The 14,705-nt window shown below is 35.6% G+C and overlaps 1 protein-coding gene across 1 annotated transcript; it reads right to left on the bottom strand.

Moving 5' to 3' along the window:
* Positions 1-8,563: 8,563 nt before the first annotated feature.
* LOC149255961 (putative LRR receptor-like serine/threonine-protein kinase At5g48740) lies at positions 8,564-14,299 on the bottom strand. The gene is made up of 18 exons (XM_089455166.1): positions 14,153-14,299; positions 13,428-13,971; positions 12,825-13,312; positions 12,617-12,743; positions 12,447-12,518; positions 11,953-12,021; positions 11,785-11,865; positions 11,583-11,651; positions 11,394-11,462; positions 11,241-11,312; positions 11,064-11,135; positions 10,707-10,915; positions 10,098-10,297; positions 9,894-10,020; positions 9,737-9,805; positions 9,439-9,628; positions 9,202-9,334; positions 8,564-9,083 (listed from the first exon to the last, which is right to left on the bottom strand). The coding sequence occupies exons 1-18, from the start codon at positions 14,244-14,246 to the stop codon at positions 8,754-8,756; spliced, it is 3,015 nt and encodes a 1,004-aa protein (XP_089311292.1). The 5' UTR covers positions 14,247-14,299; the 3' UTR covers positions 8,564-8,753.
* Positions 14,300-14,705: the final 406 nt, after the last annotated feature.

Raw genomic sequence — 14,705 nt, forward strand, 5'->3', positions numbered from 1 at the left:
CCAACCTCAAGGTAATCAGCCCAAGTTGCAGGCAAAGAAGGGTAATGAGAAGTCAAAGAAGGATACTAGAAGGTGGTGTGAATTCCATAGAAGCCCATGGCACAACACTGATGAATTTTGCTTGAAACAAATATTGTTTGCTAGGCTTAAAGAGAAAAAAATAGATTTTGGATCATATTATAATTCAGAAAAAAAATAAATGAAAGTTATTCATTGATGTAAAACCTAATGCTACCATTGTAATTGTGAAGATCCAACCAAAAGAGCTAAAGGAGCTTAAGGAGGGAGAGCACCTCTTCCATTCAATAAATGTGGGTGAAGGGGACCCACTACATTTCATTGTTGACAATAAAAGCCAAAATAATATGATCTTAGTTAAGATTGTCAAGAGAATATAGCTATCGACAGTGCCACATTCCCAACCATACACCATTGATTGGTTGAGCCATGGATTAGACATCAATGTCATTTAGCAATGTCGTATGTCCTATGGCATCAATGATGAAGTATTGTGTGATGTTGTCCCACTCAAAGTTTGTGATGTTCTTCTAGGACAACCTTATATGTGGAAACATTATGTTATTTTGAGTCTCGACCTCGTAGTGTCATTGTTACTCTGATAGGTTAGTTCTACAAAATAGTAGAGGTAGTTCCAACTACAACAAACTCATTAATATTGGAAAAATCATGTTAAAAAGTAGTATCTCATATTTCCAGGTTTTTCCGCTTCATATTTTGGCCAGATGGAGAATAAAGGGTCACTATAACCACCATAGCTTCAGAACAATCTCTCTCTACATAACATAAACATGTGGGCAATCTTGTATGAGGGTCCAAAGACATATTCACCTCATCTACAAGTGTGCCTTTACACTTCAAGGTCAAACATCCACATACATGGAATGAAAGTCTTCCATATGCTCAACATGGCTATAACATAACTCTCCACAATTGTATTGACCAAAGCTCTTAAGCTATTTTCAAACATGTTCAGGGTTCTGGTCAACAACCCCCATGGATGTCACTCTTTTGATTGCATCTTCAGTGATAAAGACCTGCCATGCTTAGGTCGAAGCAGATTGAGTAGTCAAAATTATTGAAAGGATCTAAAACCTCCAACAACAACTTCATGATGTCATGTAAAAAGTCAATGCCAAATACAAACAACAACATGACCAACATTGGGTTCCACACAAGTTTTAAGCTACAACAAATTAAATCATGGACACCAAAATGAAGGATATACACTAGTAGAATATACAACTCTACTAGGTTGTCAATGAAAGATAACTTCTTCACCAAGGAAAGCAGCTGACCATGAGCCAAATTCAACAAAAGTTTCCAGGCCATTTGATGAGGAAACTTGATGTAATGGGGACCACTTCTTTCTAAGAGGGGACGATTCATGTAGATGGATGTTAGTGGATCACCACACTCAATAATTTTTTTCTGCTATTGGTGGTTTAGAAGGTATCCACCCATGGTATTTGAAAGGTGGAAGAAAAAAAATAGAAAGCTAGTTGTACAATTAGTTTTTCCATATGCAAACTTTTATTAGTTTTAACAATAGTGGTTTATGGTATTCACCCATGGTATTTGAAATATAATAAAAGTGCAAGACTCCAAGTAAAGAGACACCCAAAAATACTATAAATATAGGTTTTCCCTATTGTAAAAGACATGAAATTTCTCATGATGTAGTAGTATGACATTTTTTCCCATTTAATAATAATAATTAAGCTTTTTTCATATTATTTAATCCTTTTCATTATTCTTTTATATACATGTGACCTTTTTTATTGTTAATATTTAGTCTCGTTACTTAGACAAATTAAATCATTTTCTCTATAATACTATAAAAATCTATTATCTAATCTGCACAGATCAACCCGAAAGGGAATCAAATCCCACCAGCGACCAAACTATCATGGCCAAACCCCAAGGGTGTAGAGGAGAATTGACGTTGTGACCTCCCAATCGGCGAGGCACTTAACAATAGAGACTCTCAACCAGTGGAGCTAACCCTTAAAACTTTTTGTAAAATATTATTATAGTCAATAACATATCTACATTGACATTGAGATTAAGATTAGGATTGGCAAAATTGTACGACAAAATGAGGTCAAGAATAATCTCTGCGTTTGTCAAAATGGTGTCCAACATCTCGACAATTCATATCTCGATAATTATTGTGATGATTCACCATAATTTTACAGCTACTTGCCATTAAGATCTTTGCGCGCCGTGCAAAAAGAAGAGTGATGTTTCATATCAATGAACTTGCATTATGTGGCATTTGTGCAGCCTCGTTTACTTTTTGGGAGACATCGATATTAGAGGGAAAATGATGTAAAGTGTTATTTGAATGGCGAAATTTTACATTTAAGGAGAGTTAAATGTATACGGAACTTGTCATTTTTTGCCCGAAAAATCTGAGTGAAAAAACTTTTCACTGCAACGGTGCCTTTCGATTTTATTTTCTATGCATTTGCAATGGTGCCTTTCGATTTCATTTTCGTTACCTTATATCATCAAAGAGCGTGCTGGTTATACAGTTCATAGCATGTTGGTTGTACATTATATCGATTAGTTAGTCGAACAAGCGAATTTTTATCTAGTTCGTTGAACAAGTCCTTACGGGGGGTGTTTATTCTCTTATAAAGAAAGTGACGTGGAGAATGTCACTTTCAACATCTTCCACTATATTATTATTTTTTTTTTTTTTCACTCAAAAAAACCTCTTTTTCAATATTAGTAAAGAAAGTACAATTACATGGTTTTGTCCGAGGGTATAATATCAAACTTAACAACAAAAAATTTAATCAAAGAAAGAAAAAAAAAACATAAACTGACTGTTATGTTATCATTCACTGAAAGTTCATTTTATGTTCAAAAGAGCTTAGTTACAAAAAAACAAAGTAGAAATAAAGCAAGTATTTTATACTAGTCCTATCTAAGAAGTAGGAATAGTGTCGAAGTCAAATATGGAGTCTCAGTTGTATACAACACAATGTATGACTCCAGGGGATGTTGAAATGCCTCTTTTGGAGAGTAAGTCAGCGATGAGGTTCTGCTCCTTGTATATATGATTAAAATCAATGCGCTGAAACGCATTTATCAGGATACGAATACGCTTCATCCAATAGGTTAGAACATGACGTTGGAAACATGACAATCCCTTTATCCAATCAATGCATCCTTTAGAGTCCTCAAAAATATGCAGATTGGAAATGTTGAGCCAACTAGCAGTGAATAGCAGCCCCCATAATGCGATGATTTCCGCTTTGTTGTTGGCACTGGAACCACCCTCCCACCAAAAGTGATAATACTTGTCACGTTCAGTAGCAATGAGTACACCACATCCACATAGTCCATATCTTCCACTATTTACATGCTCCATCTAAAAACAATATTTCTGCAGTTTTGATGAAATGGGTTTCTTCAATCTTTCATCTTCTGAAAATCCATTTGATAAGAAAACCTATAATGGAGCATTAATGGTGTGAGTGTCAGATAAAAATGGGAAGACACATTAAAATGAAACTTGCAGCAGTGAAACGAGCTACACCTAGAGTATTGCTCTTTTACATTGTTCATCAAATCCAAAATAAATAAGATTACATTCAATTTAGGGAGATCAAAAATATCTCCTAAAAATAGGAACTGAATCTAAATCAAGGCACACACACAACCATGAAACAAACTTTCTCCATTAATTTCAAGTGTTTCTTTTATGTACGATGTATTCTACCAGCATTTGATGAATTTATCTGCCTATGTTTCAACAAACAAACAGATCTATGTATGATGATGCCATTGCCACCAGAGTTTGAGCAACTTCATTCTTGAGTGTGTTGAATACAATCAATCTTGCAAGCGATCAGCTTGAACTTATTGTCAAAAATAGTTAATTGCTCTTGCATGCATAACCATGTATATTAAGAGTGTGAGTTAATTTGAGTGTATATTAAGAGAGTGAGTTAATTTGAGTCAGTGTGAGCTAGTTCAACTTCAATTTATATTTGGAACATATGAAAAAGTTAATCCCAATGGGCTTTAATTGAGTAGTTAGGATAAATACCCCACATTGGTATCAATTGTAATCAATCAAAGTTTGTGTATTTAATACAGAGATCAACAGTTTGTGTATTTAATACAAAGAACATAACTTGTCTCTAACCTTTGCCTTGCTCCTCAAGGCTTTGCAAGCATCTTGTACCTCAAGAGCATACAGGTTCTTGACCTGTGCACCAATCTGTTTCACCTGTCCCATGGCGATGTGTCTAAGGAAAATGTTTCCCTTCCTAAAAATCACATCATAGCCACAGTCTTCCAATACCGTGACCGAAACAAGATTCTTCTTTAGTCCTGGAACATACATCACATATGTGATCCCGAGAGGTGAGCTAGACTCCCTCTGAAAGGTAACCGTACCCAACTCGGTAGCACTATACCTCCCATCATCTCCAAACTCTATGTTATGTTTGAGGTCTTTCTCCTCAAAATCACTAAAGAGATATATGTTCCCCTTCACATATGGAACGAGGCACCACTATCAAGATACCACATGCCTCCCATTATAGTGTTGGCCATGCATGCAATGAGAGTGAAATCAACTTTGAATTGTGAAACTAGAGCTTCACCTGCTGAGGCTACTGCAAGCTCCTTCTCGCTTTCTTTCTTCTGTGGGCAATTCATGGCATAGTGCCCGTGCTCGTGAAGTGAAAACAATTGAATTTTGACAAGTCCATCTTCTTGTCGTCCGCCTCGCCTTGGGATTTCTTTCCCTTGGCCTTCTTTGCCTTACTCGCTAAGGGAAAGTCCTCTTCCACTTCCTTGGAAGAGGTCCCATCTTTGGTGTTCTGTCGAAACTCCCCTTGTACCAAATCCGACCAGAGTCATTCCCAATTTGGCAGCTTCTCCCTCCCATTGATAGAGTCATGATAACTATGCCAACTCTTGGGAAGTCCTAGAAGATCTAGACTCACCATATCATCTTCGGCAACAGTGATTCCAACACTTCCAAGCTCATCTTGACAATGAGTGAACTTGGTCAAGTAATTTTGAATTGAGTCGCCTGCCTCCATCTTGATTTTTCGAAGTTTGTCCTTTAGCGCCAATTTCCTTTGGTCAATGTTGTTCTAATACAAGTTTGTTAATGCTTTCCACATAACATACAGAGTTTCCTTGCCATGGAGACTCGAGACAATCTGGTCTCGAACTCCTTCAAGGATTATCCGCCTAGCCATCGCCACACACTTCTTCCATTCAGCCAGATTATGTGCATCTGATGTTGTTGGTTTAGGAATGTCTTGATCAATGAATTCCTTCAAGTCATTATCCTCTGGCACAACCTCCATTCTGTCCCTCCAGGCTATATAATTTGAGTTTCCTTTTAAGGCATACTCGAGCTGCAAACCGTAGAACGCCATCTACCGATCCTGAAGTATGTACTGCAAATTCGAATTTCAACTGTAACCCAAAACTCAAAATTTCGAAATCTCTTCTAGTATAATGTCTTCAGCGCCGATACCATATGGATTTTCCAGTAGATTCACAACTCATGTAATTTCCTAAAACACAAGACAAGAATCTACTCTACTCTTTATAGCAGAAGCCCATAAAGATCAATGAAAACAATAATCAGTAAGAGGAAGATAATCAATTACACATAACATAATATTTATCCGGGGAAAGCCACAACTCAAAACCCATACTATCTATATTGCATTAATAAAAAATCCAAGAGGAGAATACAATGCTTGTTCTCACAAGAACAATCCTTGCACAAGTATAATCAACTCTCAGCTCACAAGCTAGCCCAAGCCAAATCCTTAGCCTATTTTGCAGCTCTCGAAGCCCCTATTTTCTTGCTTAATTCCTAGGATGAATAACCCATATTTATAGGGAATTTATGCTTCCAAAACTATACAATCCTAATTAGGTCCTCTTCTTGATTGTGTGCATGATATTTACAACTCATTAAATCATACAACTAATAGTACATTGTCCCTGCACTCTAATCTCAACTTGGTCTTTCTTAAAACTGACATGCTTGAGTTTCTAATGAGTGAATCTTCAGTTATCTGGAGTAGCTCTTGTGGATGTGCCAGTGCACTAACTAACTGTTAATCCTCTACTAGTTCAACAAACAATTTTTAATTAGTTTAACTGACTATAACTCAGTAAAATTGAGTTATCTAATTACAACTCAATCTGAACTCATATTTGACCCCTAAAATCTAGGGAGAACATATACATGACTTCCAAAAGATTTCCAACTTGAAATTCCTAAGCTAATTAAACTTAATTAACTATTTACAAGTTGCTATGAGAATAGAATTCAATTTTAATTCACAACTTAATTCGAGGTCAAATTAAATTGGAAATTCTGAATTCTATTTTTAACATTTCTTGTTGCTATTTTCAACATATGAAGTTGAAGGTCATGAAGACAAAGTTTATAAATTGAAAAAAGCATCTGTGGACTCAAACAACCTCCGAGAATCTAGTATAGAAAAATTGACAGTTATATGATCAAGAATGGACTTAGCAGAAGCAACATTGAACCAATATTGTACACAAATGTAAATGAGCATGGTCAAATTTTGATTGTTTGTTTGCATGTAGATGATATGATTTATACTAGTGATCTTGAACTAGACTAGTTTAAAGTACCAATGAAGAAAGAATTTGAAATGATAGATCTTGGTCTTATGAAATATTTTCTTGGCATAGAAGCTGAGCAATCAGAGAAGGAATTTTATTTGTCAAAATAAATATGAAAAAAAATTGCTAAAAATATTCAAAATGGAAAGTTGTAAACCTGCTCCTACACCAATAGTGATAGGTACAAAGTTAAGTAAGGATGATGAAAGATCATATGTAAATCCAACTCTGTTCAGAAGATTGGTTAAAAATCTTATGTATCTCACAGCTACAAGATCAGATATTATGCATGAAGTTAGTCTGATTTCTAGATTTATGGAGTCATCAAAAGAATCACATTGAAAAGCTAGAAAAAGGATTGTGAGATACATAGTGAGAACTACAAATTGTGGCATATTATATGAAAGCACAAAAAAGAAAGATTTGGTTTGTTACAGTGATAGTGATTTTGTAGGAAGTTTGGATGATAGGGAAAAACACTTTTGGTTATTTGTTTCATCTTGGTTCAGGTGTGATATCATGGACATCTAAGAAGCAGTCTATTGTGACACTTTCATAAGAAGAATAAAAATATGTAACAACGACATCAACAACATGTCAAATAGCATGATTACAAGGACTTTTGATGGACTTCAGGAGAAACAAGAAGATCAACAACAATCTATTGTGACAACATCTAAGTCATTGCACTACCGAAGTATATTGTGTTTCATCAAAAGAGAAAACTTATAGATACAAGATATCATTTTTTAAGAGAACTTGTGAGCAATGGAGAAGTTTATTCAAAGCCTTGTAAATCAAATGATCAATTGGGTGATATATTCACTAAGCCACTAGAAAAAGATGTCCTTGAGTTTCATAGAGGAAACTTAGGTGTTGTGAAGCTAGAGGAGACTTAGAATAGCAAGCATGTTTGAGTTGTGATGAGTCGTGTTTTAGTTTAGAGGTCATAATTAAAGGTGAGTATTAAAATTATCTAATTATTCCAACACACAAAGTAGTCTATATTAAGAGTGTGAGTTAATTTGAGCTAGTGTGACTTAGTTCGAGTTCAGTTTATATTTGGGAAAGCCAAATTTAGTGTGGGTTTACATGAAAACGTTAGCCCCGATAAGCTTTAGTTGAGTGGTTAGTTAGAAAGCATAAATACCCCACATTGGATCAATTATAATCAATCAAATTTGTGTGTTTAATAGAGAAAAAAACAAATTGTGTGTTTTGTGTGTGAATTTTTGTCTTTTCCATATTGCCTTTCCAACGCATATGAGAAAGATTAATAAATATCCGAAAGGATTGGAAGATAAAAAAGGAAAATCGAAACTTAATTGTGAAGGGATTATTTGACTGCCATCCGTTAGTTAATCATCAAGCACATTCTATTAATTTTTTTCCTAAAAACAAATCAGATCAGAGGGTGCCTGTGCTTTTTTAATTTCAAGGACGAAATTTTTATGGGGCTTATACGAACTAGAGTTAAATGCATATAATCTTATGCTTACTGCGAAAGTGGCACTTGTCATTTTGTGTGCTCTGTGTAAGATACAACCAACAAAGTCTAAATGAAAAAATCTTTCATTGCAATGGTCAGTTTGGATTTCATTTTCTGTCCTTTTCACTGTAGTTTCTGGGAGCAGAGCATACACAAATTTGGATTTCATTTTCTGTCCTTTTCTACTGAAGCATCAGATTGTTACGATTGTTTAGTTCGAATAGAATTTCGTTCATCATTATAATTGAGAAGAACTTAATTTTTCATATTTCAGTACAAGTTAGTTGTAAGGAAATATTGGTTATGCTGGCAACGGGTATGATCTGGGAATGATACTCATACCTTCACATTCGTTGTTACTTCAGAATCCGAAAGCATTGACTCTAAGACAAAAAGGAAATTACTACCTTATTCAAATTTATTGAACGATTATACAAAAATATAAAGTTTGAGAAAGATAGTATTAATCAACACCGGCTCAAAGTAGTTAGATGCTCCCATGGAAGTGCTATACATCACAATTTTTATAAAGAAGGTTAAACATTCTTTAGAATTAGAGTTCTGTTCGCCCCTCGTTCGATCCGTATCTGCGAAGTTATCTTCCTTCATTTGGCATGTTGGAGCTGTTATCGCTCCACTCCATTCCTTCGCGTTTAGTTGAATTCGCCTCGCCAGTCAATGCATGCCCATTTTGGATACCATTCTCCTCTGCAATTCTATTATCCTCATGTTTGATAGCCTCTTTGAGCTCTGCCACTACCTCACTCACAGGCGGCCTAGAAGACGGTAAAGCCTGGACACATCTCATGGCTGTTTTGGCAACATTAATCATGGATTTCAGGCAGTAATCTCCACACAACCTTTTGTCTATGACATCTATTATTTTGCCACCATTTTCATCGGTCTCTAGTAGATGCGGTGTCACCTGTAACGCGATGCCGATACTCATGGTTAGTCTCAAGCAGAAGATGCACTACTGCATATTCTGTTCTCAGTGTTGTTAAATATGTATATTTTGGATGATTGATAATAAGGTTCCTTACCCATCGAATTATGTTTAGTTCTTCTTCAGGTAAATTTGTATCTATGGGTGGTCTACCGCATATGATCTCTAACAACACCACTCCAAAACTATACACGTCACTCTTCTCCGTCAACATTTGAGTGTTGAAATATCTGGCAGGATAAAAACAAGTATGGTGAAAAAATCATATGTACTCTTAATTATACATTGAATTCCTTTAACATAAAGAATATTGCAGAGAGAGTAAGTTATATACTCTGGATCCAGATATCCGAACGTTCCTTTGACTGTCGTGGTAACATGAGTAGCCTCTTCATCCGTTGTCACCCTCGAAAGACCGAAATCGGCCAACTTCCCATTCAAATTGCTATCCAAAAGTATGTTGGCCGTCTTGATGTCCCTGTGAATTATTTTTGGGGTGCAACCCACGTGCAGGTATTCCAAACCTTCACATAAAAATCGGAAATCAATAAGATGAGACACATCAATAGCTATTTTACCTTTTAGATTGTACATATCTACTGTATTTCAAAATAATTAAGAGAAATAATTACCCTGTGCTGCATCTAAAGCTATTCTGAGCCTTCTTTTCCAATTTAGATATGAATTTTCTGCACGAGGACCTGAAAAAGAAGACAACAACCAAATGTTTGTTGGTTACCTTGGCTATTTTATTGACTGAAACAAACATATTTTACATTGCATAATTACCATAAAGGTGGTCTCGTAGGGATCCTCCTGACATGTGTTCGTAGATCAGCATAACTTGGTCGGTTTTGTTACAGTAGCCCAATAAAGATACCAAGTTCCTATGGTTGATTTTAGAAAGAAGATCAACCTGCTCATGAGATACATATAATAATAGTTAGGGTGCAGCCAAAACTGACATTGAACCGTAATATATCTGAGAATTACCTCGTTCAAAAACTCTTGAATTCCTTGTCGGGAGAATAAGGATAGCACTTTCACAGCTATGACTTTTCCTTCGGGCAATTTGCCAAAGAACACCGAACCAAATCCCCCTCGTCCGATTTCCCTTCTAAAATTTTGTGTGGCAGCTATCATCTCATCTAGAGTGAAGGCACGTGTATTTGACACCATATTCATCAAGCGGTCTGCAAATCGTTAATGGAAAGTACAGTTAATAATAGTAAAAACACAACGATTTTCCATTTATCGCTTACACTCCTATATATTATAATAGAGTATATCTTGGCCACCTTTTCCCCCCAAAAAAATAGTGGAAATTTTTAGGATTTTGATGAAAATTTGGTAGAAATTTTAGGAAATCTGAGTTATAACTATTAAGCTTTCAGATCTGAGGTGTTCAGAAGTTTTTGATTGTGCTTGATAATGTTAAATTTTGAGGTGTTCAGAAGTTTTTGATGGTGATTGATAATGTTAAATTTATTTCTACTGTCAAAAAGACCATAAAAACAGTCTGACTCCAGCCAAAAAAACTTTCCTAACAAAATTGTAGGCTCTGTACCCGAAGCCTATTATAATAAAATTTCTAATACTTACCTTGGTTCAAGAAATGTTTGCTTTCAGTAGCTACAACCTCTTTTATTCTCAATTTTACAAATTGATCTACCATCAACGCGATGAATAGAATTCCCAGGACAACTATCAATTTCAAGTTTTCTTTGTGTGTATCCATATTTTCTTTCTTCTTTTTCTTGTCGAGATTACATTCCCTCTTACCCATCCGTAGGTAGGGATTTCCCGAGTAACTGCAAAACACCGAAAGACATTTTTCCATAAATTGAATTAATTAAAATTTGAAGTTCATTCAATATCATTTTCCATAAACGTCATACACTTGGATCTTAAAACAATTTTTTGTACGAGCATAAGAAATATAAAATAGGATATTATTACTTGAGTTTCAACGAACAATTAAGGAGCAGGCGATCAGGAAATACACCGCTGAAATTATTGTTTTCTATATTTCTGTGTGACAAAAAGTTAAAACAACTGAGTCAATATTTATCGATTAACTGTATTGAATTTTGAAAAACACTTCTAAAAATCAAATAGAAAAAGAGGGAGACGTACAATTCTTGAAGATTTTGTAAATCAGAAAGCCACTCCTCAACGTTACCATTCAGTTTATTGTTTTGTAAATATCTGCATAGTCAATTTTGGTTTTGTGAAAATGAACAGCTGAAAAATTCCACAAAATGAAAGTTGTGTTTAGAAGGTATTTACAGTCGCTCCAATTTGTCTAGACTGGTCAAATTTGGCATTGGTCCAGTGAATTGATTATGATTGAGAGACCTGTTAATTTCGACACAAACATTCAGTACAAAATTTGTTAATTAATTCTATTTAATTTTGAATAAAAGTTTGACCAAAAAACACAAATTAACAATAAAAAGAGAAAAGACGCCAACGTACACTTCTCGAAGATTGTTTAGAGAAGATAGCCACTCAAGAGTGCCATTCAAGTTATTGTTTTGTAAATTTCTGCATAGTAACCAAAGTTAATCTTTGATTTATGAAAATATATGGCAACAAAAGAACCCACGAAATGGAAGTTGTGTTGGACAGTAACTTCAAAAAAGTTAAATAGAAAAAAGAGAAAAAGAGGCAGACGTACAACTCTCGAAGAGTCCCATCAAGGTTATTGAAATAAGGTTGAAACTCAAGAGTCCCATCAAGGTTATTGTTTTGTAAATATCTGCAGAGTAACCAAAGTAATTTTTGCTTAAATGTATAGCAACAAAAGAACCCACAAAATGAAAGTTCTCTTTTAGGAGAAACTTACAGTCCCTCCAAGTTCTGCAGATTGGTCAAATCTGGCACTGGTCCCGTTAAGTGATTATCGGCAAGAGACCTGCTAATTCCAACACAAAATGGTAAATGCTGCACAGATGATTATCAGCTGACATAATATTCAAACGAATAGGTAAATGCTGCACAGATGATTATCAGCTGACATAATATTCAAACGAATAGGTAAATGCTGCACAGATGATTGGTGCCTATAATCAGGCATATCATGTTCCCTTGAAAAGCCGAACCAGAGTTGTATATTCCCAAGTGGAAGACTTACAAACAGCCAATATTTTTAACACACTATCAAGAATATCCCCAAAATACAAAACTAGTCGTGATTCTGTTATCAAACACGAGCACATGAACACAATTTAGAATGGCCATTAGTATTTGTCATATTCTACGACATTTCATTTGGAGAATTTCTTAGAAGGTCAAATTATAGGTTACGCACAGATAAAAAGAGGGTCTAATTTTGCTTACAGATTATGCAATGAATCCAGCTGTGCAATCTCGTAAGGCACCGCTCCCGTAAGATTCCTTCCCGACAAATTTCTGGCAACAAGAGTATCATCTTGGCATGTTACAATTTCGCTTATATGCCTCATGATTTCACGATTTCAGCAGTAAAGAAATCGAAGAATTTAACTTACAGTCCAGAAATTGTGATGTTTAAATTGCTATCACAGCTAATTCCATCCCACGGTATCAAATAGCAAGGATCAAGAAAAATCCATTCTTTTATGTCAAATCTACTTTTGATAGCGTTAAGAGCGTCAACTGCATTTTGAGAACTTCGTTAGGCGTTGATTTGTAATATTGTAATTTACTTATGAGAAATTTAGCGAGGGCAAGTCTTACTCTCTTCAGAATCTGTTGCCTGGTCCGACTGATGTATCCCGTAACACTCGATAGCGTTGATTATAGGAGGAAGGGTGGAGTCACTGCTCTTAACCAGATCTAAAAGTTTTGGTGCAGTATCTGGATAGATTGTGAACTCTTGAGCAGAATAATTTCGCCTCAAAGTAATGGTTTCACCGTCACGCTGTGGGAGACCATCCACGTAGACCGAAAATGATCTAGATTGAGACATATTCAACCTCTCGATCTCTGCAAAATATAACAGCAGTAATGTCCGATCCGTGTCGGATATTGTTTCCCCATTGGGTAGTCCCGCACTTTGCATTCTAATGTTGCCCGGGTTGTTTACAACCCATGCAGTTTGCAAGACAGCAGTTGGAGGAAGGGCATTATTTGTTGAAATAGGCTCTTTCGAACTTATATTGTGTACATCTGAACTTGCTTCTAAATCTGATGTCCAGATGCGGTCGAATTTGTCCTGAGGATACCTGCTCAATCAACCATCCAAAGCTAAGCATGTCAAACATTACCCAAAAAAACATGGCAACCATCCAAAGCTCAACCGCACTAAATTGGTTCAAATAAAAAGTTCACAATGTTCACCTCACTGTCGAATTTCCACCCACATCATATCTTGATAATGTGGCCAAGATTGTTCCTGGCTGAGCGTTTTTATACATGCCCTCTTGGAGCCTCCTCATCTCGATCGCAGAGATAGATGGAACACCATAGTCGGATGTATCGTTAAGTCCGACCAAACAAATGTACAACACTCTGCCTTTAGTAACCAATATAAATTCGTACAAAATTGGATTAAGCATATCTAATGTAACATTTCGCTGAGCCAGCATATCCACTGTCTCAATAGAGAAAGTGAAGGAACCATTATAGGGGGGAACCATGTAAGGGGGGAACCATAATCTTAAGAGGTAAGGCACGTCAGGGGCCACTGGCAACTGATAGCAAGACTTGTTAAGAGGTTCTGGGAAATAACGTAAACTATTCAAGTATGACCCATAGGCTTGCTCGCTGAGGTCCCCTATTCCTTGTGAGTGACCGACATCTATGTAATGAGCATCAGTTATCCATGTTATATTGTTGTCCGCCGTGTGATTCGTATTTGCTCCACAACTAATACTCAGAAAGTCTGCACGCCGCAAGAAAATAATAAACAAATCAAATATCTTGTTCCCCAAATCGTAGAAGAGTCGTTCGATATAAAATGACGACTGTAAAAAGTAGACGAAAGAGAAATACTGCAACGTTGCATAAAGGTTAGAGGCGGATACATGAGCCTTTTCTTCGAGTTAGAATGTTTCAACACATACCTGGTTGAGCAGTGATCACATAGAATAAACTCAGCAAAAGCATTACTACGGGAGCTATCCATGCGGTCCATTTGCCATAACAAATTCTATCCATGGTGACACCACTTTTCCTTAAGTTATCGAGAAGCAGTGGATTGGAAGAAGAATACGGAGCTCAATCCAAGTTTATCTTTTACATATCATTTTTGGGCCGAGCCTCTCCTCTTAAATAAGGATATCTTCCTCTGTAAATAATATAATAATAATAAAGTCAACTTTGCAGTAAAGTAATATAAATATTGTTGTAGGCGGAGATATACAATTAGATTTTCAAATATTATTTAAATTTAATATTTATTTTATATACTTTTCAACTAAGTGCATATTAATTAAATTTAATATTTTATTTTATATATTTTTCTAGCAAGTGTATATTAATAATTATATATTTTTCTAGGAAGTGTATATTAATGCGAGTTGTTTTTTAACAATTTTTTAAAAGTTTTTCTGGTGGGTATGTTTAATTTCTTTAAAATTTGGTAGGAATTTATTGAAAACGCAAATCTGATGGAAA

This window comes from Pinus tabuliformis, chromosome 7 (assembly GCF_031772625.1).
Source record: "Pinus tabuliformis cultivar Carrire ecotype Pingquan chromosome 7, CPIR1, whole genome shotgun sequence".
NCBI classification, from domain to species: Eukaryota; Viridiplantae; Streptophyta; class Pinopsida; order Pinales; family Pinaceae; genus Pinus; species Pinus tabuliformis.